The 25458-nt window shown below is 43.6% G+C and overlaps 1 protein-coding gene across 1 annotated transcript in view; it reads left to right on the forward strand.

The window, feature by feature from the left end:
* LOC146811599 (transmembrane protease serine 9-like) overlaps positions 1-25458 on the forward strand; it is a 452993-nt gene that overhangs the window by 328490 nt on the left and 99045 nt on the right. Inside the window, exon 6 of the mRNA XM_085618580.1 lies at positions 549-927. Within this exon, the coding sequence (XP_085474706.1) occupies positions 549-927 (379 nt within the window). The remainder of the gene's footprint in view (positions 1-548; positions 928-25458) is intronic.

Here is a 25458-nt window from a genome sequence, read left to right on the forward strand (position 1 = left end):
TCAGCAGGCAACCATCCCCGTGACAGCAGCGATTCCATATGGGTTGCAAATTGAGACCTACCTCTTTAATATTCATGAGGTAGGTCGATTGCGACCCCATTAGGAATTCTTAAGTGAAACTCGATGGGTTTCATACATTAAGAATTGCAATTTCTTAATTGCAATTCTCAAAGAATCGTAATTAGGAAATCACAATCCCTAAAATTTGGATTTATTGCCCTAGATGTTTTTTTTTAATTATAGGGGGGTATGTGTGATAACTTAGAAATTGTGGGTGCTCAAAGACCTGTTCCTGTCTGTGGCTTTGCCCTGTTTCCATGGCTTCTACATCAACACAATACAATCGAACTGTGAATTTTTATATTAGGTTGGCAGTCCTGGTACAAGTATTATCTAGGTGCTCCAAATTCCTGACACCATCTTTAAATGGGGAAAAAATACTTTTTTTGCCTCAAAATATGTAGAGCTAAATTTTGTTTTGTCTTGGTCTGCATTCAATAAAAATAAAATGAATTGGAATCAGTAACATTGATCTCTTATTTTTTCAGAGAGACACTGGTGGTCCTTTGGTATGCCAATTTGCCGGCAGCTGGCTTCTCGTCGGAATTGTGAGCTGGGGAGAACAATGTGCTCTGCCCAGATACCCAGGAGTCTACACCAGTGCATCTTACTACGCAGACTGGATAGCACAGCATGTACAAGGGATTGGATTTACAGTGTTAGCAGTGACACAAGTTGTAAACACCAATCTCGTCTCCACTACACCCAATACTACTATATCAAAAGGAGCGTCTGATACAACTACTAAACCTAGAGCATCTGCTACAACTACTAAAACTACAGTGATTTCTTCAGCCACTGCTTCTACTACTATTACGACAACTACTACAACGCAGAACAGCACTAGCATGATGCCCCAAAAACAAGGTTAACTTATTCCTTTTACCAGTTTTTTCATAACGTTTTTCTTTTTCATTTATTGAAGAACTCCTCAGTGAACCAATTTGTTTAGTCTAAGATTTTTAAACATTCGTTATTACATTTCTTTTGTTCGACCTTCATATTTTGTTCCATTTTAGTTTCAAAATAACACTCACAATCTGTCCTGTAGGTTTTCTGTTAAGGAAAATATCACACTTTCTCGCTGGGATTGATCGTCTTTCTTTCCTATTTTGTGGAAGCCCTTTTTAAGTCACGGGTCTACCTATGTGCTGCTAAAAGATCTATTGTCTAAAATACTTACAGTGGCTTTTGGTCAGCCCATGGCTTATCACTGGCTGGCTTTTGTTTTCAAACTCATTTGCTTGTTTCATATTCCATGGCTTTCTTTTCCCTCTTCTTGTGTTTGTCCCACGCCTGGTGCACAGGTTCTTTACCATGCTTTTGACTGGACGACTTGTGCTTTTCCACTATTTACATTCAGGGAATTGCTATTTTTCTTTGGCTTTTAGAATTCCGTGGTAGTACATATGTTTTCTTCCTCTGTACACCTCAGTTCTATGGAGCTGATTACGATGGTGGGTGGACTAGGTCTGCCTGCCATAGTAGCGGTGTTTGGAACAGCCCGCCAGACATGCGGCGGTCCCACCACTGCGATTAGGATGCACCCGCCATACTGACAGGCGCATCCATGACTTTTAACAATGCGGGCGGTGCTGCTGGCTGCAGCACTGTACGCAATGTTAAAAGAATTTGCACAGCTTTTCCCCGCACTACATGGCAGGCACCACGCGGTGACTGCCACTTGGTGCATGGAAATGCAGGGGGGTACCATGGGTACCCCCAGTGCAGTGACACCCCCCCAAACAAGGGGGCCCGCAACGGGTCCCCAAACCCAATCCCCGCCAGCCTTTCCATGGCGGCATCGCCGCCATGGAAAGGCCTTCCCATACCCACATCCTAATTTGGTGGACAGTGCCTGCTAGGCACCGCCACCATTTTAGGGGCCCTGCACAGTCCGCCAGGCAATTGGTGCGATTGTCTTTGGCGGTGAAGTGGCAGACAGACTTTGCGTCCGCTGAGGTACCCACCGCCATCCTAATTTGGTGGTGGGTAATACACTTGATGATGGGGGAAGGACCGCCGGCCCGGTGGTGGCAGTCCTTCTGCCATCATAATGACCCCAATGTACTGATTTCCTCTTCACATCCCTAATCCCATGATCTCAGTGTTGCTTCTTGACCCCACCCCCATCCATTCCTTCTACTATCTCTTCCCGTATTCCTTGGCTTTTATTATAACTCTCAACTCTGTTGCTCACCTGCCCATTCATTGCTCACTGCTGCCAATCATAGGCAGTCTTTACTTGTCCTGTTTTTGTAATTTGATTTTTAATGCTTTGGGACAGCACACCAACTGCAATTTCTTACCAGGCCTCTGCTTTGTGTAATAATACTATGCAAACCTTTTATGCAATTTAGCCTCCACGAACTTCAGGCAGGGAAAAAGGTACACCTCTAAAAGTTTTTTTATTTAATTTTTGTTCAACTTCACCACTGAATTGGATTTTTTATAAATATTAAACTAGATGTCTGTTTTTCTAGCTACTACCATTCATGAGATACAGCATTAGGAATTTAATGTGTACTCTAGTCTTCTACATAGGATGAATAGGCAAGCCATAGTGAAAAATAGTTTTTGGGTGCTAGTCACTGTGAGGACCTGTTAACATAAAATTTGTACTACTTCTAAATACCATGCACCCTACCTTGTAAGCTGTAAGGCCTGCGTAGCGGACACATAAAATATAAAAATGGTGGTTTAGATCTGTCAAAAGGATTATGTTTGACAGGTCAACTTGCAGTTATTACACTGCTACAGTCAAGCTACATTGGAAGGTCTGAGGACATGTTTCCACTTCTATTGTAGTGGATGGCACAATAGGGGTTGCTGTTCACTAGCGGCAGTTAACTTCCAGGCCATGGGTGCATTTTGTACCATATACTAGGGACTTAAAGTCAAAGTTAAATCTACCAATTAGGAATATGCATATTCAAACATACTTAAAGGGGAGCACAGACACTTTACGTTTGGTTAGTAGGGTTAAAGTGTGCAGAGTTCTAAAGCCAGTAAAAATACAGGGTTGAGGGGCGGAGCTTGCGAGCTGCAAGATGGCCGCTTGAGCTCTCGGCTCCGTCAAGCTGCCACACTATCCAGCAATTATCCTGTGTCTGCGGTACTTGGCAGCCCTGCATTCCCGCTGCGACATGTCGGGAAAAGACCGGCAACAAGTAGAGTCACTACCGAACCCTCTACCCCTCCATTACATCCGTTGATGGGAAGCTGGAAGCTACGGCCTGTATCCAGCACTGAAGCACCAGCCTGTGGTGATGAGAGGCGGGCGTAGACCAGAGGAGTGCTCGAGCCTGGATTGCCGTGCCTCTACTGCTGCCTGGGGAACTGCGACCAGCAGGAGACGAGTGTGCGAAGATTAAGTCCAGCCCACGAGACACCGTCCGAGGTACTGCGTCCTCCCCAACTTCTATGGGAATTTAATTGTGGCCGACTCCTCCGGCATAACTGTGCAGCTGATAGGCTGGGTGACGCAATTGGCCTGAAAGTTACCACGAACACGAGGCTGAATTGCAGCTGGAGCAGCGTGGACACGTGGCAGCTCGCCTGCCCTCCATCAGATCGGTGACCCTCCCAAACAACACTAGTGTGTGCCAGACTAGAGACTCATCCTGGTGCGGCCTAGTATCGGAAGCCGGCCATTTTGTGCCGATCCAGGGGGAGGTGCAAAGGGCCTGGGAAGCTGAACACCAGATTAAAGGACTCATTCCCGCACAAAACCGTTGCGCAAATACAAACTAGATGCGGGCATAGCATTGTGTTCACACTTACCTGGGAGGCATTGTGGTGTAAAGCGTTGAGACATTGGCACAAAGCGGTGTCTGTTATGCACCTCACTCGATTTGTAGCGCTTTAATGGCCTGACTGTGGAGGGGGAGCTGACGGGATTGGTTATCTGCATGCCTGCACCTATACAAGCTCTGAGTTGTGAAACTTTGTGGATTACGTATTAGGAGAACTGCTGTGCGAATCTAATGGACTGGAATCCACCCTGCTGAACTGGTAAACTTAGGTGCATGTATTGGGGCCTGATAGAGCGCGGGTCACCAGCTCTGGTCACACATACACCTAATACTCACCTGGGCCCAAACACATTCATACAGTAAGCGAGTGAAACCCAGCTGACATCAATTTTGAGTAATAATACCTGTAATTTTGTTATTCACCTTTTACCAAATCTTACCAATTCAATATATTTTATTTCATTTCCTCGACAAATCAGGTTGCTAAGCTAGTTTAAGGTAGAATGATTCTTACCTCTTTACTCTGAATAACCATAGACTCAAGAAGAAAACCTTTATCTAAATTAATTTGTGAGTCACAAATCAATTACAGTAACCACCTTCATTTCAAAAGGCAAAGTAAAAAGTCAATCATAGCAGAGTTTACTAAAATGATCAATGAAGACAGTACCTGGAGAAGGAGGAAAAGGAAAGCATGCATAAAAGATAGATTTATGGATTATATTTACCTATTGGTCAAGATGAACCCAACTCCGAAATGGGGGAAACCAGATAGAATCTCCAGGGCAGGTTACAGGTGGAGGAAACAGGCAAATTCAGATCTGGAAGGATATCTTCTTCTAAAGTACAACACCAGCGTTGCACCACTCTCAGGCACTACTCTCCTCAGGTGTCCCTTTTCTGCAATCCCTCTAAATGAATAGAGTTATCGATCAGAATCTCAACTCTCGGACAGAGTTTCTAGCAGCAGCAGGGTCTGAGACAGCGTCTCGGACAGGAACTAGAGCAGTATACGCATTGGGTCAGTGACGAGTCGGAATGACAGATCTGACAAGTCGGATGAGGTCTCTAGCTATCTTACCTCAATTATACTGTTCTTGATTCATGTACCACCCACCCCCCCAGGTATCAATTCTTATGTCTTCCCCTATTCTGATTGGTTGGGATGAGGAGCTGAGTTCATCACACCACTTTAAATTTTAACATTTCTCTATGAACCATTGTCTAAGTGCCCGCCCCTTAATTTTCTTTTTCCATAGCTTTATTCCCACATGCATTTCACATTACTAAGTAAATTAAACAATTTTATTCAACATTGTTGCATTCGCTGGGGTGATTCAGTCGACTCTCCCAGGCTTCTTCATTCGAGGTGTCCTTGACTGAGTGACATGGGTGCCGTCATGGGCTTTTGCCAATCTTTATGAGCATGCGCGTAGTAGGGATTCCAGCCACCCTCCGAGGCCCAAATAAGAACTAATAATAAAGTGAGAAAAAAACACGTTAGAACACAGAAACAATTGATTTCACTGCATACCACTTATATCTACTCTGTTCCCATTTACTTATTTAAATCTTTTGCATTAGTGTTTAATACAACTTACGAGTTTTAGTTTATCAGCAGCAGATGCATTAGCGTGTGAGTTCAAAGCTGCCATTTTTAGTTTCCCACCAAAAGCGACAGAGTCATACTACGCAGATGCAGTAGACGCATGCGCAATAGAAATCCCACGTTTTATCGGCCATTTTAGAACATTCAAGTTATGGGTAGGGGTGGGCGGAATTTGCGAAAGTGACTTTCGCAAATTATTGCGAAAATGTCACAAATCTCCGCAAACGCGCGGAAATATCGCGAAGATGTGGAAGTTTTTTCCCCGCCCGTTTGCGGTATTTTTTGCATGGTCGCGGCTCGCCAACTTACCCATGCGGTTGCTTGCGGGCGCGGACATCTTGTTTTCACTCTTCTCGCGGTGCATGATCGCGAGAAGAAAGACGTGATCGCGCGACCAATGACATTACTGCGGGCGCAAACTGTCGCGAGACAGCGCAAATGGCTACCAACAATCCAACATCTTGTGGAGAACGCGACCGGATCGGGAAAACTTGTCGGCGAACGCGGGGATTTAGGTAAGGTAATCGCGCGAGAATGTATTATTGTACAGCGCGAGCAAGAACCAAATTATCGCTAAGCTGTGGAATGCGGAAATTTTGACATTTTCACGCTCTCCGCGGAACGCGAAAATGTCAAATTATCGCAATTTCCGCGAGCGGAACGGAAATTTAGCCCAGGCCTAGTTATGGGTTAGTAATGCACATTGACAAGCTTCCCCTAGATAAAAGTGTTCGTGGTGTATTGCGGTTTTAGTATTTACAAAACAGATTGATTACATTGTTACATGTTATTTGAGAGGATTGAATCCAAGCAAGTTTCTTTTACGAATTCTTGCTCCATCAATCCCCTCTCTGATGGCATTTATTGCCATCAAAAATGTTCTATTAAAACAGATGCCAACTTTAGCACATCTTAATTTCTTCTTCAGCATTTTCATTTGCTTTCCTTTAATTCTTGCATTGTAACCCTCTCATTCTTTTATAAAAAATCTCCTTTTAATTCTTCTAGCTGTATTTCTTCAAGCTTTCTTTTCTTACCCTTTCCATTCACTTCGTATTTCTTTCTTCCTCTACAACACTTGTGCCAACACATTATTGCTACGACTAATAGGGTTATTCCCATTATTGGTAATATTATGTGACCTAGTATACCTATTCCTAAATTAGAAAACCATTTACCTATGTTGGAAAAACAATTTGCAAGTTTACTCCATACACTTTCAACTTCCAGTGGTTTCAACTCTTCCTCCAATTTCGTAATATTCTTAATATATTTTCCAATTTCAACACTCAAATCTGGAATGTACATGCAACAATGTTGCGTTTTCAATAATTTACAGACTCCACCCTCTTTTGCCAATAATATGTCAAGGGCAAGTCAATTTTGCATACCCATAGACTTGACTGCAACTAATTCAGTGTTGATAAGCAGAAATCCTCCAGCAGTGTCAGTAGATAACCGATCAACTACTGTAGACAACTGACAAATTTTCCGTGAATTCAGAAGAACTCCCATTGAAGGTATCAATGCACCAAAAATGTCACCTACTATTTCTGAAAAACTAGCTCTTTTTATATGTGTTAGTCCATTTGCGTCTTCATTGCTTCCAGTGATTCTTTTTACATGATAAACCTTTGGGAATACTATTTCGAAATAGCAACTCCCGTACCAATGGACTGGCAGCCTAAAGTAGGCTTTATTGCCACACACATAATAAATTCCAGGAAATACTGGATCAGATCCTCATTTTAGTCCCCATCCCCCGATTATTAAAAAACTATGCTCACATTCACTGGAACCAATAAATACATTGTTATATTCTGTATTTAACCACTGGAGACAGATTTTCCCTTTCTTTTCAAAAGCTAAAGACATGGCAGCATGAGTTTTGCCACTTGCAAAATGCTCTTTTTCCTCAGTCATTTTGGTATCTGAAGTTTAGGTTCAGAGGCTTCACATGCACTGTATATTTATTTGCACGAACACATTTTCATGAAAAGGATTAGTGAAATGAACACACCACATAGAAAGTGAGTGTAGAAGGGATCTGCTAGGTCCTGAAGAAGAAGCCAGGGGGCTTCAAAACATGTTGACTGAGACAGGAGGCATAGTTTATTGAGGCAAATACACCTCCCTCCCACATTTTTAACAATACCAGCTCAAAGGTATATAAAAAAAAATTTGACCGACGAGTCAGGTATTTTTTAACCTCACCTTTCCATTCACTCCTGACCCTTCCACTCACACTCCTACACGACACATAGTCATCTCTCAGCAACAGTGCTCCCGTGTAACCGTAGGTTATAGCACGCCCCGTCCCGAAGAGGGGTGGGAAGACCCCTATGATGAAGCATGACACCAAGGGCCCTTTTGGTGTGTGAGGGGTATTTAAACAAACTGTGTGTTTTTCCCACCACTGTACAAAGCATACTCAATCTGGGAGGACATGGCTTTTAAAGCTATCTGAGGGTGGATCTTTGTGTTTAGTAACTAATAATATTGGAAATATACTACATATACACATTCTGCAACATTTCTTAACACAATTTGGTTTTCCAGCAGATCTATTGTCAGCCATTCTCAAAATGGGGAAGAAGATTTCTCTTCTTTATTTGAGTGGTTCAAACTTTGTAACAGTGTTATAAAAGGGAAATTCGTTCAAGGTGGTCTCACTTCGTCAATTTGCTCTGCATTAAAATTTTCAATTTCCTCTTTGATTATTTCTAAATTCTCAAAATCTTCGAGAATTACATATGTCCATTCAGGACCTTTGAATTTGTTATTTACAAATTTCGCTCTGGGGCTTCTTTGTTTAGAACCTACAGTTGCTTGCCCAGACCAATAGGATACTTCGTCTACCTGCTCTGGTTCTTTGGGTACCGTCTTAAAGTGATATCTCAATATTTTGATAACACCTGGCCTATTATCACCTTTTCTGATTCGTTTAGCTTGCACTGCACTTGTATCTTCTTCAGATGTTCTTTCGTTTTCGTTGATTTGTGGCACAACGTGATTTTCTCTATCCTCAGATTCTTTCTCTGCCTGATCTTGTTCAGGGCTTACTAATTCACTACTTTCTTCCTGAATGTTTTCTCCTTCACTAGCCTGACCCAGTTCAGGTTCAATTTTTTAAATCGCTTTTTCTGTATCTGTCTGAATTTCTGTAACTTCCCTTATTGGCTCTTGCTCAATTTCCTTTGAATCTTTGTCGTCATTTATCTGTTTACTTGCTTTAGATTCTCACTGTTCTTCCCCAGTCTCAAGTTCTTTAAATTTTCTGTTTCTTTAGCACTTTCCTCTTTGTCTATCTGTTCCTCACTCTGTTCTTGACTAATTTGTCTAGTTTGACTTCTGGTTCTTACAATTATCTCTGGTATGTCTACTACAGGTATCTAATCATCCTGACTGGTGCTCGGTTGTTCTTTGTCAGCTACTTCAGGACCTATTGCTTGAGATCCTTTAGCTGTGCAACCTTCAGCCCCCTCAACTACCTGAGTCAGTTGAGGTTCCTCCTCGTCAGATGCTGGTACTCTTTTAGTATGGCTTGCCTGAATCCAATTAGGCAAGCCTGCACATTTTACAGCTGTTGTTGTGACTAATATACCCTGATGTGGTTTCTCCCACCTTGGTGCTAGGCAAGTCTCTCGTGTGTGATTCTTCACTACAACCCAGTCACCAGGATTCAGATCATGCGCTTGACTCGGCTGCCTGACGTCTGCGTCCTCTCCAACCTGGTGAGAGACAGAATGCGCTTGGTCAGACAATTCTTTGCAATACTCCAGTACCAAATCATCAGTTATATTCAACAACTTGTGTCCTGGTATGCATGCCTGCCTCATTGCTCTTCCCATGAGGATTTCATGGGGACTCAATCCAGTATTTGTGTCTGGAATACTTCTAAGTCCCATCAGAACAAGAGGTAGGGCATCAGGCCAGTCTAGAGGAGTCGATGCACACACTTTTCCTAACCTCGATTTAATTGTGCCATTTAATTGTTCTACCACTCCAGATGCCTCTGGGCGGTATGCTCAGTGCAACTTTTGTTCAATTTTAAATGCTTCACAAATTAATCGAATTATTTCATTACTAAAATGAGACCCTTTATCTGATTCAATAGTTACTGGAAAACCGAACAGAGGAATGAGCTCTCTATAGGAGTCTGGCTAAGGTTAAACTGTCATTTCTCTTGGTGAGGTATGCCTCCACCCATTCTGAAAATAAACAGACGATGACAAGTACATATTTTAATCCTCGACAAGCAGGTAACTGAATGAAGTCCATTTGTAGTCTTATTAATGGTCCTTCAGCCTTTCCAATTTTACCCATATAGGCTATTGTTCTCATGCCTGGATTCATTTGCTGACATGTCAAACATCTTTGGCAAAGCCTTTCAGCCGTATTTCTAAACCAATCCTGCCTTAAAAGTCTAATCATTGCATCTCGGCCTATGTGAGTGTCTCCGTGATACATTCTAGCCATAGGTGCAAGCATGCTGTCTGGCAACACAGGTCTATCATCTAAGTAGACCCACACACCATCTTCATTGCTTTGTGTACAACCAATTTTCACCCACTCCTCTTTTTCTTTTGTTTCTGCTTCATTCTGTAGATCTTTCACTTCTTTCCATGTTTCTAACCCTGACAATAGCATAAGTTGGCAGCTATTTTGATCATTTTCAATTTTTCTGTTTACTGCCATTCGGTATCTGGCATAATGTTGGGCGACCTGGTCAGCGTACCAATTGCCTGAAGTCACACGGTCATCTCCTTACTGGTGTGCGGCACATTTGACCACTGCCACTTCTTTTGGTAATTGTATTGCTTCAAGTAATTCTTTGAACATTTTTCCATTTTTAATTGGAGACCCTAAAGAAGTCAGAAAGTCTTGCTGCATCCGAAGCTGACCAAAGTCATGCACAACCCCGTAACCATACTGACTGTCAGTGTAAATCTGTCAGAGTAGATTGCACTCTTGTTTAGACGCTGCAGAAGGGAATTGCTTTTTTAAAAAGAAAACTTGCGACATAACTAGGAATTTTACTTTGAATTGTATTTCTTGTATGAGGGGGGCACTAGAATTTTAAACTTTGTTTTGGATCCATCTTACCTGATCCGTGGCAGAAGGCTCCTGCTGTATAGACGGCTCTCCGGTCCACCGCAATCGGCTTTCCAATTGATTGTTGTGGAGAGAGTCTGTCTTCTAGATCGTTGCTCACCACGCAGGGGGTCAGAGGAGCGGTTTGCGCTCTAGTGGACGGACTGGCCGGGTACAAAAGCCAATCACTTCCGGCTGCGCAGCGCAGTAGATTGCACTCTTGTTTAGACTCTGCAGAAGGGAATTGCTTTTTTAAAAAGAAAACTTGCGACATAACTAGGAATTGTACTTTGAATTGTAATTCTTGTATGAGGGGGGGCACTAGAATTTTAAACTTTGTTTTGGATCCATCTTACCTGATCCGTGGCAGAAGGCTCCTGCTGCATAGACGGCTCTCCGGTCCACCGCAATCGGCTTTCCGATTGATTGTTGTGGAGAGAGTCCGTCTTCTAGTTCGTTGCTCACCACGCAGGGGGTCAGAGGAGCGGTTAGCGCTCTAGTGGACGGACTGGCCGGGTACAAAAGCCAATCACTTCCGGCCGCGCAGCGGAGTAGATTGCACTCTTGTTTAGACGCTGCAGAAGGGAATTGCTTTTTTAAAAAGAAAACTTGCGACATAACTAGGAATTGTACTTTGAATTGTATTTCTTGTATGAGGGGGGGCACTAGAATTTTAAACTTTGTTTTGGATCCATCTTACCTGATCCGTGGCAGAAGGCTCCTGCTGCATAGACGGCTCTCCGGTCCACCGCAATCGGCTTTCCGATTGATTGTTGTGGAGAGAGTCCGTCTTCTAGTTCGTTGCTCACCACGCAGGGGGTCAGAGGAGCGGTTAGCGCTCTAGTGGACGGACTGGCCGGGTACAAAAGCCAATCACTTCCGGCCGCGCAGCGGAGTAGATTGCACTCTTGTTTAGACGCTGCAGAAGGGAATTGCTTTTTTAAAAAGAAAACTTGCGACATAACTAGGAATTGTACTTTGAATTGTATTTCTTGTATGAGGGGGGGCACTAGAATTTTAAACTTTGTTTTGGATCCATCTTACCTGATCCGTGGCAGAAGGCTCCTGCTGCATAGACGGCTCTCCGGTCCACCTCAATCGGCTTTCCGATTGATTGTTGTGGAGAGAGTCCGTCTTCTAGTTCGTTGCTCACCACGCAGGGGGTCAGAGGAGCGGTTAGCGCTCTAGTGGACGTACTAGCCAGGTACAAAAGCCAATCACTTCCGGCCGCGCAGCGGAGTAGATTGCACTCTTGTTTAGACGCTGCAGAAGGGAATTGCTTTTTTAAAAAGAAAACTTGCGACATAACTAGGAATTGTACTTTGAATTGTATTTCTTGTATGAGGGGGGCGCTAGAGTTTTAAACTTTGTTTTGGATCCATCTTACCTGATCCGTGGCAGAAGGCTCCTGCTGTATAGACGGCTCTCCGGTCCACCGCAATCAGCATTCTGATTGATTGTTGTGGAGAGAGTCCGTCTTCTAGTTCGTTGCTCACCACGCAGGGGGTCAGAGGAGCGGTTAGCGCTCTAGTGGACGGACTGGCCGGGTACAAAAGCCAATCACTTCCGGCCGCGCAGCGGACGCGCGCAGAGGGCGCGCCGAGGGCGCGCCGAAGGCGCACACATGGAAACCCGTCTGCGCCCGTCCGCGACCGGACGCTGCCGGCTGCCAGGAAATGCCGTCCGCCCCTCCACAGACTTCCCCCAGGCCTAGGCTGACCTATTCACAAGATAGGCTGGCGGAACTTAGAAACTCGGCCCCGTGTGCCGGAGGCCTAATTATACCTCAGTCAGGGACTGTCGCACTGACGGGGAGGTGTAGAGGATGTGGCTGGACCTGTAAAGACGATACACACCCACTCCTGAATACTCTATCACACACCCCCCCAAGACCTTATGGACTAAACTCACAATGGGGACCATCAGGGGCCTAGAAGGAGGGCCAGGAGTGCTCTCTAAGGGGCTTTACCTGAATGTCAGATCCATCTCTAAGCATGAGGCTGAAATCTGGGACCTACTGGATGAATTTAGACCTGACATCGGTCTCTTCACTGAGACGTGGCTTAACAAAGATGCCACCCCGCATTGGCTATAGCGTTTCCAGCAGACTACTCTGTGGTCCGGCTGGATAGACAGGGCAAGCGGGGTGGAGGGTTGGCTATTGCATCGCGCCCTCCGTATCATGTTAAGACCCATGATACCATCTCTCCAAACTTGGAGTTGTTGATATTTAGGGTTCTCCGGGCCCAAGCTATTAAATGGACAAGTGCCTTAGTGTATCATCCTCCCGGAGGCAATAAGAGAGAATTCTGTTCCACCTTACTGGAACGGCTCGCCCCTCATGCATTTCAGGCTGCTGGGTTTTTGCTGGTGGGGGACTTTAACCACCATCTGGAGGCACCATCCAGCACTGAATCTGCATGTTTGATAGCGGCAATGGAGACTCTTGATCTTTTTCCTAGAGTCACTGGTGCTACCCATGTGGCGGGTCATACATTAGACACCATTTTTACCAACATTCAGGAGGTGGTGGTAGAACCCCCGCGGAGCATGGGCTGGACCGATCATTCAGCTCTTAGCTTCTCGTGGGTGCCTATAAAATCTTCCAGCCCCCCACGCCCTCATAGGATGATGTCCTCAGAAGGGAGAAAGCCATCTGCAGGGCTAAGGAGAGAAGATGGAGATGGTCCAAGCTGGAACAGGATGAACTGCTCTATCGAGGTGCTCATAGAGCATATCTGAACAGTTGTAATTCCGCTAGGAGACTGGATCTGGGTGCCCTCATTATGAATGCAAAAAATTCATCGCAGGAGCTCTTTGCTATCATAAAGGAGTTCACCAATCCCAGAGCAAATAATCCTCTTCCCCCGCCCACTCAGGAACTTTGTGAGGATTTAGGCAGTCATTTTATTAATAAAATTGACAGGATCTATAGCTCCTTTGACCCTGAAGAGGGTGTGTATGACAAATCTTCACCCTTGGAGATCCTGAGTAAGCCAAGCCTAGAACTGATCCCTAACATTACGAGGGAAGAAGTGTGTTCTCTAATAGCTAGAGCAAAATATGGTTCCCCGTCAGATTTTATGCCCCCTGCTGTGATGTCAGCACTATCTTCAGTTCTTGCCGAGTCTCTTACATCTGTCTATAATATCTCGCTTGTAACCTCCACTGTTCCGCGTAAGTGGAAGGAGGCACGTATAAAGCCCCTTTTGAAGAAGGCGCTAGCTGATCCTAGCGACCTTCAGAACTTCAGACCTATCTCTCTTTTGCCGTGCTGCGCAAAACTTATGGAGAAATTGGTCAATCAGCACCTCTACCAATATCTAGAGCAGAACAATATACTGGATGCCTCCCAGTCAGGCTTCCGTGTCTCACACAGTACCGAGGCGGCACTGTTGGAGGTAACAGACACCATAAGGATGTCCCTGGACAGGGACGTCCCTGTGATACTGGTTATATTGGATTTGTCGGCCGCCTTCGACACCATCTCCCATCGAATCCTCTTAGACCGGCTGCGAGAGATTGTGTCGGAGGCAGGACCCTTAAATGGCTCCAGAACTTCTTGGCGGACCGATCTCAATGTGTCCAGCTTGGGCCGTTTAGCTCCTGGACCACTACTATTGATAAAGGGGTCCCTCAGGGCTCAGTTCTGAGCCCCAATTTGTTTAACATATACGTGGCCTCCTTGGCCTCTATCAACCGTGAGTCTGGGTTTGAAACCATATCCTATGCAGATGATACCAAGGTGATAGTCCCCATTGAGGAAAGTCCTGCGGTAACTAGGCCCAAAATTCACCAATGTATGATCAGTACAGCGGAGTGGATGAGGAAGAACTTTTTTCAACTTAACTCCTCAAAGACTGAGATTCTCCTATATGGTAAGGCAAAGGAGATGTGGACTCCAGAATGGTAGCCATCTGAATTAGGAGATGCCCCTTTCCCCACAGGCTGGGCGAAGAATCTGGGTATAAAAATTGATAACAATCTAGCAATGGATGAGCAGGTAAAATCAGTGGTCGGGGCCTGCTTTGGAACCATGCAAATGGTCAGTAGGATCTTTCCATGGATTCCGCTCACGGCTAGACAGACCCTTATCCAGTCACTTTTGATTAGCCGACTGGATTATGCTAACTCATTGCTAGTTGGGATGAGGGAGGACCTGGCCGCCAAGTTACAGGTGGTCCAAAATACGGCGGCTTGTCTTATTCTTAATAAGCCGGCTCGGACCCCCTCGTTACCCCTTCTGCGTCAACTTCACTGGCTTTCTACAAAAAAGAGGTCCATTTTTAAACTGCTATGCCTAGTTCACAACTCCTCCGTGGGCTGGGTCCATCCTACCTGGCAAGGAAGCTCGAGTGGTACCATCCTACACGACTGCTGAGATCCAGCAGCCAAAATCTGCTCTGCGTTTGCAGAGATAGAAAGGTTAGGATGGGAGGTCGGGCCTTTTCGTATCTGGCTCCCACCCATTGGAAGTCCTTGCCAGATGAGCTCCGTGCCTGTACTAATTACCGTAGTTTCAAAAAGCTTCTTAAGACCTGGCTATTCTAAGCTGTCCTTCATTTCCTAGTGCTCCTCTCCTATGCGCCGAGAGATCCCCCAGGGGATGATTCGCTTGCACAATATAAGTGAGTAAATAAAATAAATAAGTGGTTACTCTCCAATTTTTCCCCTTTTTGCAGGCTTTAATTAAAGCAATCAATTCAGCTACTTGTGCAGACCTGACTCCTGGTAAATAGGATGCTTTGACTATTTCAGCCAATGTACACACAGCATAGGCAGCACTTAATCCTCCCTCTGCATGGCGCATCCATGAACCATCTACAATGAATTCATGCTCAGTATTTTTTAATGGCTCATCTTGTATGTCTGGACGTGGTTTTGTGCTAAGTCCTGTTACATCAAGACAATCATGTTCCGTGTCATCTTTTACTTCCTCATTGTATGGATCTGGTAACAGAGTGGCTTGATTAAGTACAGTACATCGAACAATGGTCACATTGTCTGCACCTAAAATGATCCTTTCATACTTGGTTAATCTACTTGGTGTAAGGTACTGTGTACAGGTTTGTGTTAAGAGAATAACAACTGCATGGGGAACATATACCTTTACAGGGTGTCCCATCACAATTGTTTCACTTTGCTCAAGACTCACACTTGTTGCTGCCACAGCTTTTAGGCATCCTGGCAAAGCGGATGCTACAGGATGTAAGGTAGCAGAAAAGTATGCCACTGGGCGTCGCATCAGGCCATGAATCTGAGTTAGAACTGAGAGGGCACAATTATCTCTCTCACAACAAAATAATGCAAAGTCTTTTGAATAGTCGGGCATACTTAAAGCAGGGGCTTCACATAAACAATCTAGTAATTTCAGAAAGGATTTCGTACTCTCATCATCCCATTCTATTTGTTCTTTAGCTCGTTTCTTTGTCATTTGTATCAGGGGTTTTTGCCAGCATGGAGAACCCCATAATCCACTGTCTGCAATATCCAACTACCCCAAGGAACATTCTTATTTCCTTCTGGGTTTGCGGCAACTTCATTTGTTCTATTATTTTTATTCTTTCGGAGGTCACTCTCCTTTCTCCACGTTCTATCTGGTGTCCCAGATATTTCACTTCTTTTCTGCAAAACTGTAACTTCTCAGGGGATACTTTATGTCCACCTTTGGCTAAATGGTTTAGGAAAGCTATGAAATCTGTCACACAGTCACTTTTTGAAGCGACTAAAAGATCATCAATATACTGTACGAGGACAGATTCTTTAGGCATTACCAAAGTCTCAAGACATTTTTTCAAAATCTGATTGAAAATGGATGGACTTTCTGTGTACCCTTGAGGGACACGATTCCAGGCATAAACACGACCATCAAATTTAAAAGAAAATAAATACTGGCTATCTGGATGCAATGGAATGGAGAAGAAAGCATGACATAAATTAATCACGGTAAACCACCTCGCATTCCATGGTATTTGGTAAAGAATCACTGTAGGGTTTTGCACCACTGGTCAACAGGGCACAACAATCTTATTAATTTTTCGTAAATGTTGAACTACCCTATATTTGCCGTTGGGTTTCTTAATGGCAATTATAGGTGAGTTACAGGGACTACTTAAAATTTATTTTAATATGCCTTTTTTGACCATTCTGTTTATTTCTGCTGCAACACCCGCTTTGATTTCAGGACTTGTATTGTGGGGTATTTGGAAAAACCGCACCTTCCTTTACGGTCACTTTTACAGGGTCTACATCTGTCATTAATCTTACTTCTTTTCCAGTAAAACCCCACACATCTGGATTTACTGTCAATTTTACTTCTTCTGGCAAATCATCCTGGGTTATTATTGAATACAACTCATTAACTTCTGCTCCTTGTTTAGCTAACCTGATTTTGTATATTCTGTCTTCATCTGGGGTTTTAATGGCAACACCATCCGGTGAGCAGAATATGGTGCAATTCCTTTTGCACAACAAATCTCTTCCTAATAAATTCACGGGACTGGAGTTGCACACTACAAACTTGTGCATCTCCTTGAAGTTTCCAATGCATACTTCCATTGGCTTTGTGATATTGTTCTTAAATTGTTTATTAGAAATGCCCACTACTTGGATCGCTTCTCCCGAGAGGGGTAAGTTTGGAATGTCTGCTGTTCTCACAGTAGAACGGGTAGCATCAGTGTCCAACAAAAAGGTAATGTCATTTCCCTCTACCTTCCCGTCGATATACGGACCTGACTGATCTACCGGTAAAGATGCGCCAAGTACGCAATCCTCATCCCCCTCTCTCAGGCACCGTCATTGATCTTGGTTTTTTGAAATATGAATCCTGCAAAAGAAACTGTGATGTTAGGTAAGTTTTCTTACCACTTCCTTCTTGAAATCCGCTGTCCGTACTGTACTTGGCTTGACTCACAAATTTTGGCATAGGGGCAGGTGGCAATTGATTCTGCAGGTTTACAACCTGTTGTGGTTGACTCATTATCACCCCATTCTGCGTCTGTGGATTTAAATTTGGGTTTGGGCTATTATTATTATTTTGTACATTCTTACACTCGTTCTTCCAATGCCCCAACTTTCCGCACCTATGACAAGGGAATTTCTTCTTTGCCTCTTATCTACTTAATCGCCCTTTTGGTTTTCCCCCATTATTTTCGCCATTTCCTTGCCCTTTTCTTGATTTCCCTGCCATGTTATTTAACTGAATTTCTTGCTGGTCTGCCAATTTAACTTGAGCCCACATTACCTTTTCTTCTAAAATCTTTCGTCTATTGTCAATTTCATCTCCACAGTACTTTGCATATTTTAAAATGTCGTCAATTGGCTTTACTTGCCAACACAGATTATGTTGCTTAATCCTTTCAGAAATTTCCTTCTTTAATCCATTTACAAATCGATACACAAAATGAGTCATATTCTTATTCTAAATGCTTTCCACTCCACTATACTGTTTGAACACCTGTAGAAGGCACTCATAGTAAGCATGGACTGATTCATCTTTTTCTTGAGTTGTTCTATCTATCTTTACCCAATCTGTCTCTTTTGGGGGAATTTTTCCTTTCAAGAAAGTTATGACCTGGTTATATTTTCTCATTACTTCTTCAGACGGGGCTCCAGTTTTCTTGTCTCTCGGGTACTCTTCAGTTGGCCAATCAACCGTAATTTTACACTCAGCCCACAAATCAACTGCTACCACTATGTCAAACAAACCATCCAAATCTTTCAACAGAACTTTCGAAAACTTCACAAACCTTTCGACGTGTCTATACCATTCCACAGGCTTCTCCCTCAGTTTTGGGAAATCATTTGTAAATGACAAAATATCCTGTCTAGTCCATGGGACATGTACATGACCTCCACCTGGGACTTCTCTCATTGGAGTCAACCCTTCTGGTCTTTCTGTTTCTTTCATTAATTACTCTGATGTTACTCGAGTGGCCTGTGCTTCTTCCATTTTCTTTGTCCACTTTGCTTTCCATCTGTCTAGGTCTCCCCATTTTTGTAATATCGTCATCAATTCCTTAACTTGCAACTTTCTCCCAGACACGTTCATATTTTCTAAATCCTTATCAGAAAATTCTGCTCTATTAGGTTTTTGCAGAACCTTGGATCTTCCCACATCAATTCCCATTTCTAAAGCCAAATTCATTAATTTTTCATGAAATATTTTTGTATTTCGAGTTATACTTCTGCAAATGAACAGCAATTCTTCCTCATTGAAGGTAGTCAACCTTTCCAACCATACATTTCCTGCTATCATCTCTTCCAACTCTACTCTTAGTTTGAAAACATTTACTACTTTTGGTGGTGGATCAGGCTTTTTTTTGTTTCTTGTCCATCTTTCTACCTCTTCTGGTGTTATTAGTGTGGCACTCTCTGTTCCAGTGGATGTCTCAATTCACACCTCTTTTGAACTACCTGAGGTGACTCTTCTGGGTGTGTCATTTATTTGCCCTCTTATCGGCAAGTCCATTAAGGAAATTACTGACTCGCAATCACTAGCTTGGTCATCAACTATTGTTTTTCTTTTTCCCGGTTCTATGATTGGTGTAGTCATGACGGGAGTTTTAGGATAGTTTGATTTATCTCCATACAACGGAACAACAGGACCTATAGTCACAGGTATAGTTAGAGCTTCAGGATTGGCGTTTAACTGTGTTATCTTCTGTATTATTTTTCTCTATTATTTTTTTTTCTTGGCGTACTCTTTCTATTGTTCCATCATGTACTACTTGTGGCACTAAGGGTGTCTCTAGGAGTGGAGTGCTTGGGGTAATTTTACTTGGCCCTTCCTGATATGGCGGGGGACTTCTCATTAATATTTCATCTAAATAATCTTCATCAGTGCCTCCTCCACTTGTCATTAAGTGTTTTTCTTCTCTGTACATTTAGTTCCTGTCAGTTCATCAGCCATTAATACAGGATATAATCCCTCGGTTAACATGGCTTGTCTCCATTGTTTCATTTGTTTGTCTCGAGTTTCACGTGGAAATTTCGGGTAGAAATTAGTAAAATTCCTGTTACACCTTGGTCTATCTCGTTCAAATGCCTCAGTTTCCCATTCTTCTAATGCCTCATACTAGTCAACCTAGGTCTGGGTTCTAACTCATTCATTCTTGTACGTAAATTATGTAAAATTCTTTCATTAAATGTTCCATATTCTGGGAAAGCCAAAATTCCATCTTCTTTTGTGTATTCAATCCAATTTTCTAACCATACACAAGTATGATAACCTCTCTCTACCATCATGTAGGATGCGGGAGTTTTCGGAGGAGGAATGAGAATTCCTTCTCTAGTTTTAACAGGCTTATCTTTCTTAAAATAATTCTTTATTTTATGCATAAATGACATTTTTCTTTTCTCACCATACATTTTTCATGATCTTCCTCTCAAATATTGTTGGTAAGCAAACCCTAAATAGTTTCTATCTGGCCGACTCACAGTTAATGTGGGGTCGTACATACACAACCCTTTGTCTATTATTATTCCCGGGACTTCTATGTTTATAGTTACTCAATTTTCCCTCCAATATTAGCGCGTCTCTTATTTTCGTATCCAATTAGAATTCAACTTACTCTGTGCGTTTAGCCAATACTAGTGCGGCTTTAAGTGATGTCAGTATCACTACTTTCCACTGACCCCTCCTTTACAAACCTTGCGTAAGTCACACACCCGCTGTCTTACCAATCCCAGCGCGGCTCTTTGTGACGTCAATGCAGCACCTGCAACTGACCCCTCCTTTACAAGGTAATCCGTAACTTACATTTCTTAGTATTTTGTACGTTTCTTGCATAAATCAACAACATAAAACATTTGCTACTGTGTCACATTCTCTAATTCCAAAGAATAGTCAGTTTTGTTTTACTGTGACTAGAACCTTTCCGCCTACTCTTCACACACTACGAGTAAAACCTTTCTGCTTACTCTTCACTCAAGCATTAGAGATCCTGCTACTCCTTCGGTATCCCCCTTTCTAGGTGATATAAGACCAAAGTTTCACCAATGACCTCTTTAGTTACCAATTACTCTCACATACATACAGAAAATAGGGACATATTAACAACAGCCATATCGCCGCTTTTCTAAAAGCCAGAAAAGCGGCGAAAATGTCATCGCCCTATCAACAATGCGGTGCTAACATGCATTGGCGCATGTTAGCAGCCGTTCTCCACACGCCTAGCCTTGCATCTCTAATGGGAAGCAAGGAAGGCGTTCCCAAAGAAAATAACAGGGAAAAAGTCGGTAACCGCACATCACGGTATTTACAAGCCGTGCCCTGACACCCATAACATTATAAAATGTCGCGCTAACCGTGGTTATCGCCGGTATCTCCTGTCTGATAAATGTCAGACTTGTCTATCTGTTTAATGGGAGGTGGATTGAATGGCTGAGTCCACATCTCCCTATTAACAACATTTCCTTTAACGCCGTCCTGTTGTTGCCGGTTTTCAAACGGTAATGTGGAATATCACCATCAATCGCCGGATTTCACATCGCCTGTTAGCCAAGCATTGTAAATACGCCGCTAACACGGCAATGTGAACCGGCGAAAGACGGCGATAATGACAAATGCGATAAACGCGTTCAGCGATTATTATCGCCTTTTGTTGTTGATATGCCCCATAATCCCTAAAACAGTGCTTCTAGTTTTACCTAACTTTCTGCACTTTCTTGAATCCTGTCAAGTAACCTCACTGCAGTATGGTTTCCATTCATCATCCGCTATTCTTTATTCCCGGGAATTTCAGACAACATGAATAACAATGACAGTAACAACAACAAATGTTAATGCATATATCAATAATTTCAATAATATTTTCAATCACAATATTCCCTACCTAACTAACTAGAACCTAAACATGCCTCTGCTACCAAGAAAAACTGATGGAGCGCGGGTCACCAGCTCTGGTCACACATACACCTAATACTCACCTAGGCCCAAACCACATTCATACAGTAAGCTAGTGAAACCCCGCTGGCATCAATTTTGAGTAATAATACCTGTAATTTTGTTATTCACCTTTTACCAAGTCTTACCAATTCAATACATTTTATTTCATTTCCTCGACAAATCAGGTTGCTAAGCTAGTTTAAGGTAGAATGACTCTTACCTCTTTACTCTGAATAACCATAGACTCAAGAAGAAAACCTTTATCTAAATTAATTTGTGAGCCAAGAATCAATTACAGTAACCACCTTCATTTCAAAAGGCAAATAAAAAAGTCAATTATAGCAGAGTTTATTAAAATGATCAATGAAGACGGTACCTGGAGAAGGAGGAAAAGGAAAGCAGGCATAAAAGACAGATTAACGGATTATATTTACCTAATGGTCAAGATGAACCCAACTCCGAAATGGGGGAAACCAGATAGAATCTCCAGGACAGGTTACAGGTAGAGGAAACAGGCAGATTCAGATCTGGAAGGATATCTTCTTCTAAAGTACAATGCCAGCATTGCACCCCTCTCTGGCACTACTCTCCTCGTGTGTCCCTTTTCTGCAATCCCTCTAGATGAATAGAGTTATCGATCAGAATCTCAACTCTCGGACAGAGTTTTTAGCAGCAGCAGGGTCTGAGACAGCGTCTCGGACAGGAACTGGAGCAGTATACGTGTTGGGTCAGTGATGAGTCGGAATGACAGATCTGACAAGTCGGACGAGGTCTCTAGCTATCTTACCTCAATTATACTGTTCTTGATTCATGTACCTACCCCCCAAGTATCAATTCTTATGTCTTCCCCTATTCTGATTGGTTGGGATGAGGAGGTGAGTTCATCATACCACTTTAAATTTTAACATTTCTATATAAACCATTGTATATGTGTCCGCCCCTTAATTCTCTTTTCCCATAGCTTCATTCCCACACGCATTTCACATTACTCAGTAAATTAAATAATTTTATTCAACATTGTTGCATTCGCTGGAGTCATTCAGTCGACTCTCTATGGCTTCTTCATTTGAGATGTCCTTGACTGATTGACATGGGTGCCGTCATGGGCTTCGGCCAATCTTTATGAGCATGTGCGTAGCAGGAATTACAGTCACCCTCCGAGGCCTAAATAAGAACTAATAATAAAGTCAGAAAAACACGTTAGAACACAGAAACAAAGGATTTCACTGTATACCACTTATCTCTACTCTATTCCCATTTACTTATTTAAATCTTTTGCATTAGTGTTTAATACAACTTAATTGTTTTAGTTTATCAGCAGCAGATGCATTAGCATGTGAGTTCAAAGCTGCCATTTTTAGTGCCATTGCGCAGCTGCAAAAGTTTCCCACCAAAAGCGACAGAGTCATACTACGTAGATGCAGTAGACTAATGCGCAATAGAAATCCGGCGTTTTGTCGTCCATTTTAGAATATTCAAGTTATGGGTTAGTAATGTACATTGACAAGCTTCCCCTAGATAAAAGTGTTCATGGTGTATTGCGGTTTTAGTATTTACAAAACAGATTGATCACATTGTTACATGTTATTTGAGGGGACTGAATCCAAGCAAGTTTCTTTTACAAATCCTTGCTCCATCAGGCCCGTCACTCAGCACATAGTACGACGCAAAATGAGCAGAGTGGATAAAAATCAACCGAAGATCACGTTTGACCTCAGGAAATCAAAGGGTCGGGACAATGCTGCTGAAGAGGAGGATCCCACACTGGATCTTCCGTCAGAAGAGTTGGAAGGTGACATACGCTCTATGTTGGTCATGATGGAAAAAGACTTCTAAGGCAGCCTAGCAGGTTTGGGCTCTAAAATTGATGCGCTCTCATATCATATGGACAGGATGACTGAGACATTAGACAAACATGCAGAACGATTGGACATGACGGAGCGCAGAGTCAGCGAGGTGGAAGAAGCACAGACGTCGATGGACACAGACCACAAACAAATGGGTAAAGTTCTCCAGGTCCTACAAGACAAAGCTGAAGGTTTGGAAGCGCGCTCGCGCTGCAACAACTTACCGATCACGGGGGTCCCTGAATCGACCCCAACGGGCAACATGGAGAAGTTTGTTGAAACGCTGCTGACCTCGCTTTTGGGCAATGGTGCATTTTCCAATATGTTCGTGGTGGAGAGAGCGCACCGATCGTTGGGCCCTTTCCCTCCCCCTGGGGCAACTCCTATATCCATAATAGCGCGGCTGCTGAACTATAGGGACAGGGACTCGGCGTTGGCGTCTGCAAGGAACAGACAAACGCTGCAGTACGAGGGATCAACCATCTCCCTATATCCGGACTTTTCGGCTCATGTCCAAGAAGCGTGCATCCAGTTTGCTCCGTTAAAACACCAGATGAGAGACCAGAACATAGACTATGTCATGCTATACCCTGCCAGACTGCGTGTGAACAGGACTGGACACTCATGGATTTTCACTGAGCCTAAGAACATGCAAAAAGCTTTAAAAGAGTGGGCCAAGGAGAAGCGTCCTAACCCCGAGAGAGAAGTGCTGGAGGGGGCCGTCGGTGGCAGCCTGGATGAGCAAAACTGAGATTGAGATTGCTGGGGATCCAGTGAAGCAGATCACATGGTATCGGTAGCAAGCTTAGTCTGAGAGTATGGTGAAGACGTAACATTTGGAGGGCTATGTTATTGAGTTGCATTTTCCGAGCTGGTGCCTCCCCTTGCTGTGGACAACTAGTTGGTATAGACTATTTGGTGAGGGGGGGGACCTTGGGGGTAATGCTGCATTGAGTATTGGATTAAGTTGTGGGGGTTGCTCCTGCTGCAGAAGCTAACTTGCTCTGGGCGGTGGATCGGAGTTGCAGCTATGTTTAGCTGCATCACATGTACTTACCTGTCATGCACCTTCTGCCCTTGTGTGAATCACACTGTTTGAGTTTAATATGGGGAGGGGGGTTGGGTTCCTGAAGTTAGTCTATTCGAATCTGCATATGTGAAAATGCTAAATGTTGAAGAAGGCCGGGTGGGGGTTTGTCGTACAGGCACAGTTGGGCACAGCCTGGCGTGGGTGGGAAGGTATTGAGACTTGCACTGTTTATGTCAGTTGTTTTTGCACACCATGAAGACACGCATCGCACTCACATTTTGATGATAGTACGGGACGTTAAGCAGACATACGTAGAACTACTCCATGACAGATACAGCTAGGCCCCGCAGGGGCACAGGCTTTGATACAGTAAGCGCCCTCACATGGGACGTGCGTGGCCTTAATGAACACAGGAAAATTCGTAAGATCTTGAATTATTTGTCAAGGCTCGACATCGACATTGCACTATTGCAGGAAACACACTTTCCATTGGACAGCCCTATGTTGCGCATTAGGGGGCTACATGGCAATATTCATGCAGCAGGATTTACTGCACATGCACGAGGGGTTTTCACATGGGTGAATTCTACGATGGCACTGAAACTGGAGCCTTTAGAGACGGATGCGGAGGGCTGGTTTGCAATCACTAGGTGCAGAGGGAAGGGTCTGGATTTTCTATTGGTTAATGTTTATGGCCCGAATCATGACAACTCTGACTTTTACAGAAAATTGACCAACACTGTAGGCCTCCAGGAGGGAGGACAACTCCTTTGGGGTGGGGATTTTAACCTAGTTAGAGACCCAACACTGGACGGATCGGGGGGCCTGGAGAGATGCATATCGGTGTTGGCTAGGGCAATGGAAAGCGCACTTGTGCATTTTGACTTGTGCGATGTATGGCGCCAACGGTATTCAGCTAAAGGGGGCTTTACACATTATTCTGCATACCATGGTATACACACTAGAATAGATTACTGGTTTGCTAACAGGCGACTGCTTACAAATATTCTTACGTGTAAGCAGCCACGGTCGGTAGTGGGAGTAGCTGCCGGGCGGTGACATGGGGAGGGGTAGTGGCAGGGTGAGGGGTAGTGAACTATGGATTACGGAGGTTTACAGGTAAGTAAACATATAAATTAATAAAATGAATTTCGTTGCGCGCACTGCATCCCCAA

The sequence above is a fragment of the Triturus cristatus genome, chromosome 7 (assembly GCF_964204655.1).
Source record: "Triturus cristatus chromosome 7, aTriCri1.1, whole genome shotgun sequence".
Taxonomy (NCBI): domain Eukaryota; kingdom Metazoa; phylum Chordata; class Amphibia; order Caudata; family Salamandridae; genus Triturus; species Triturus cristatus.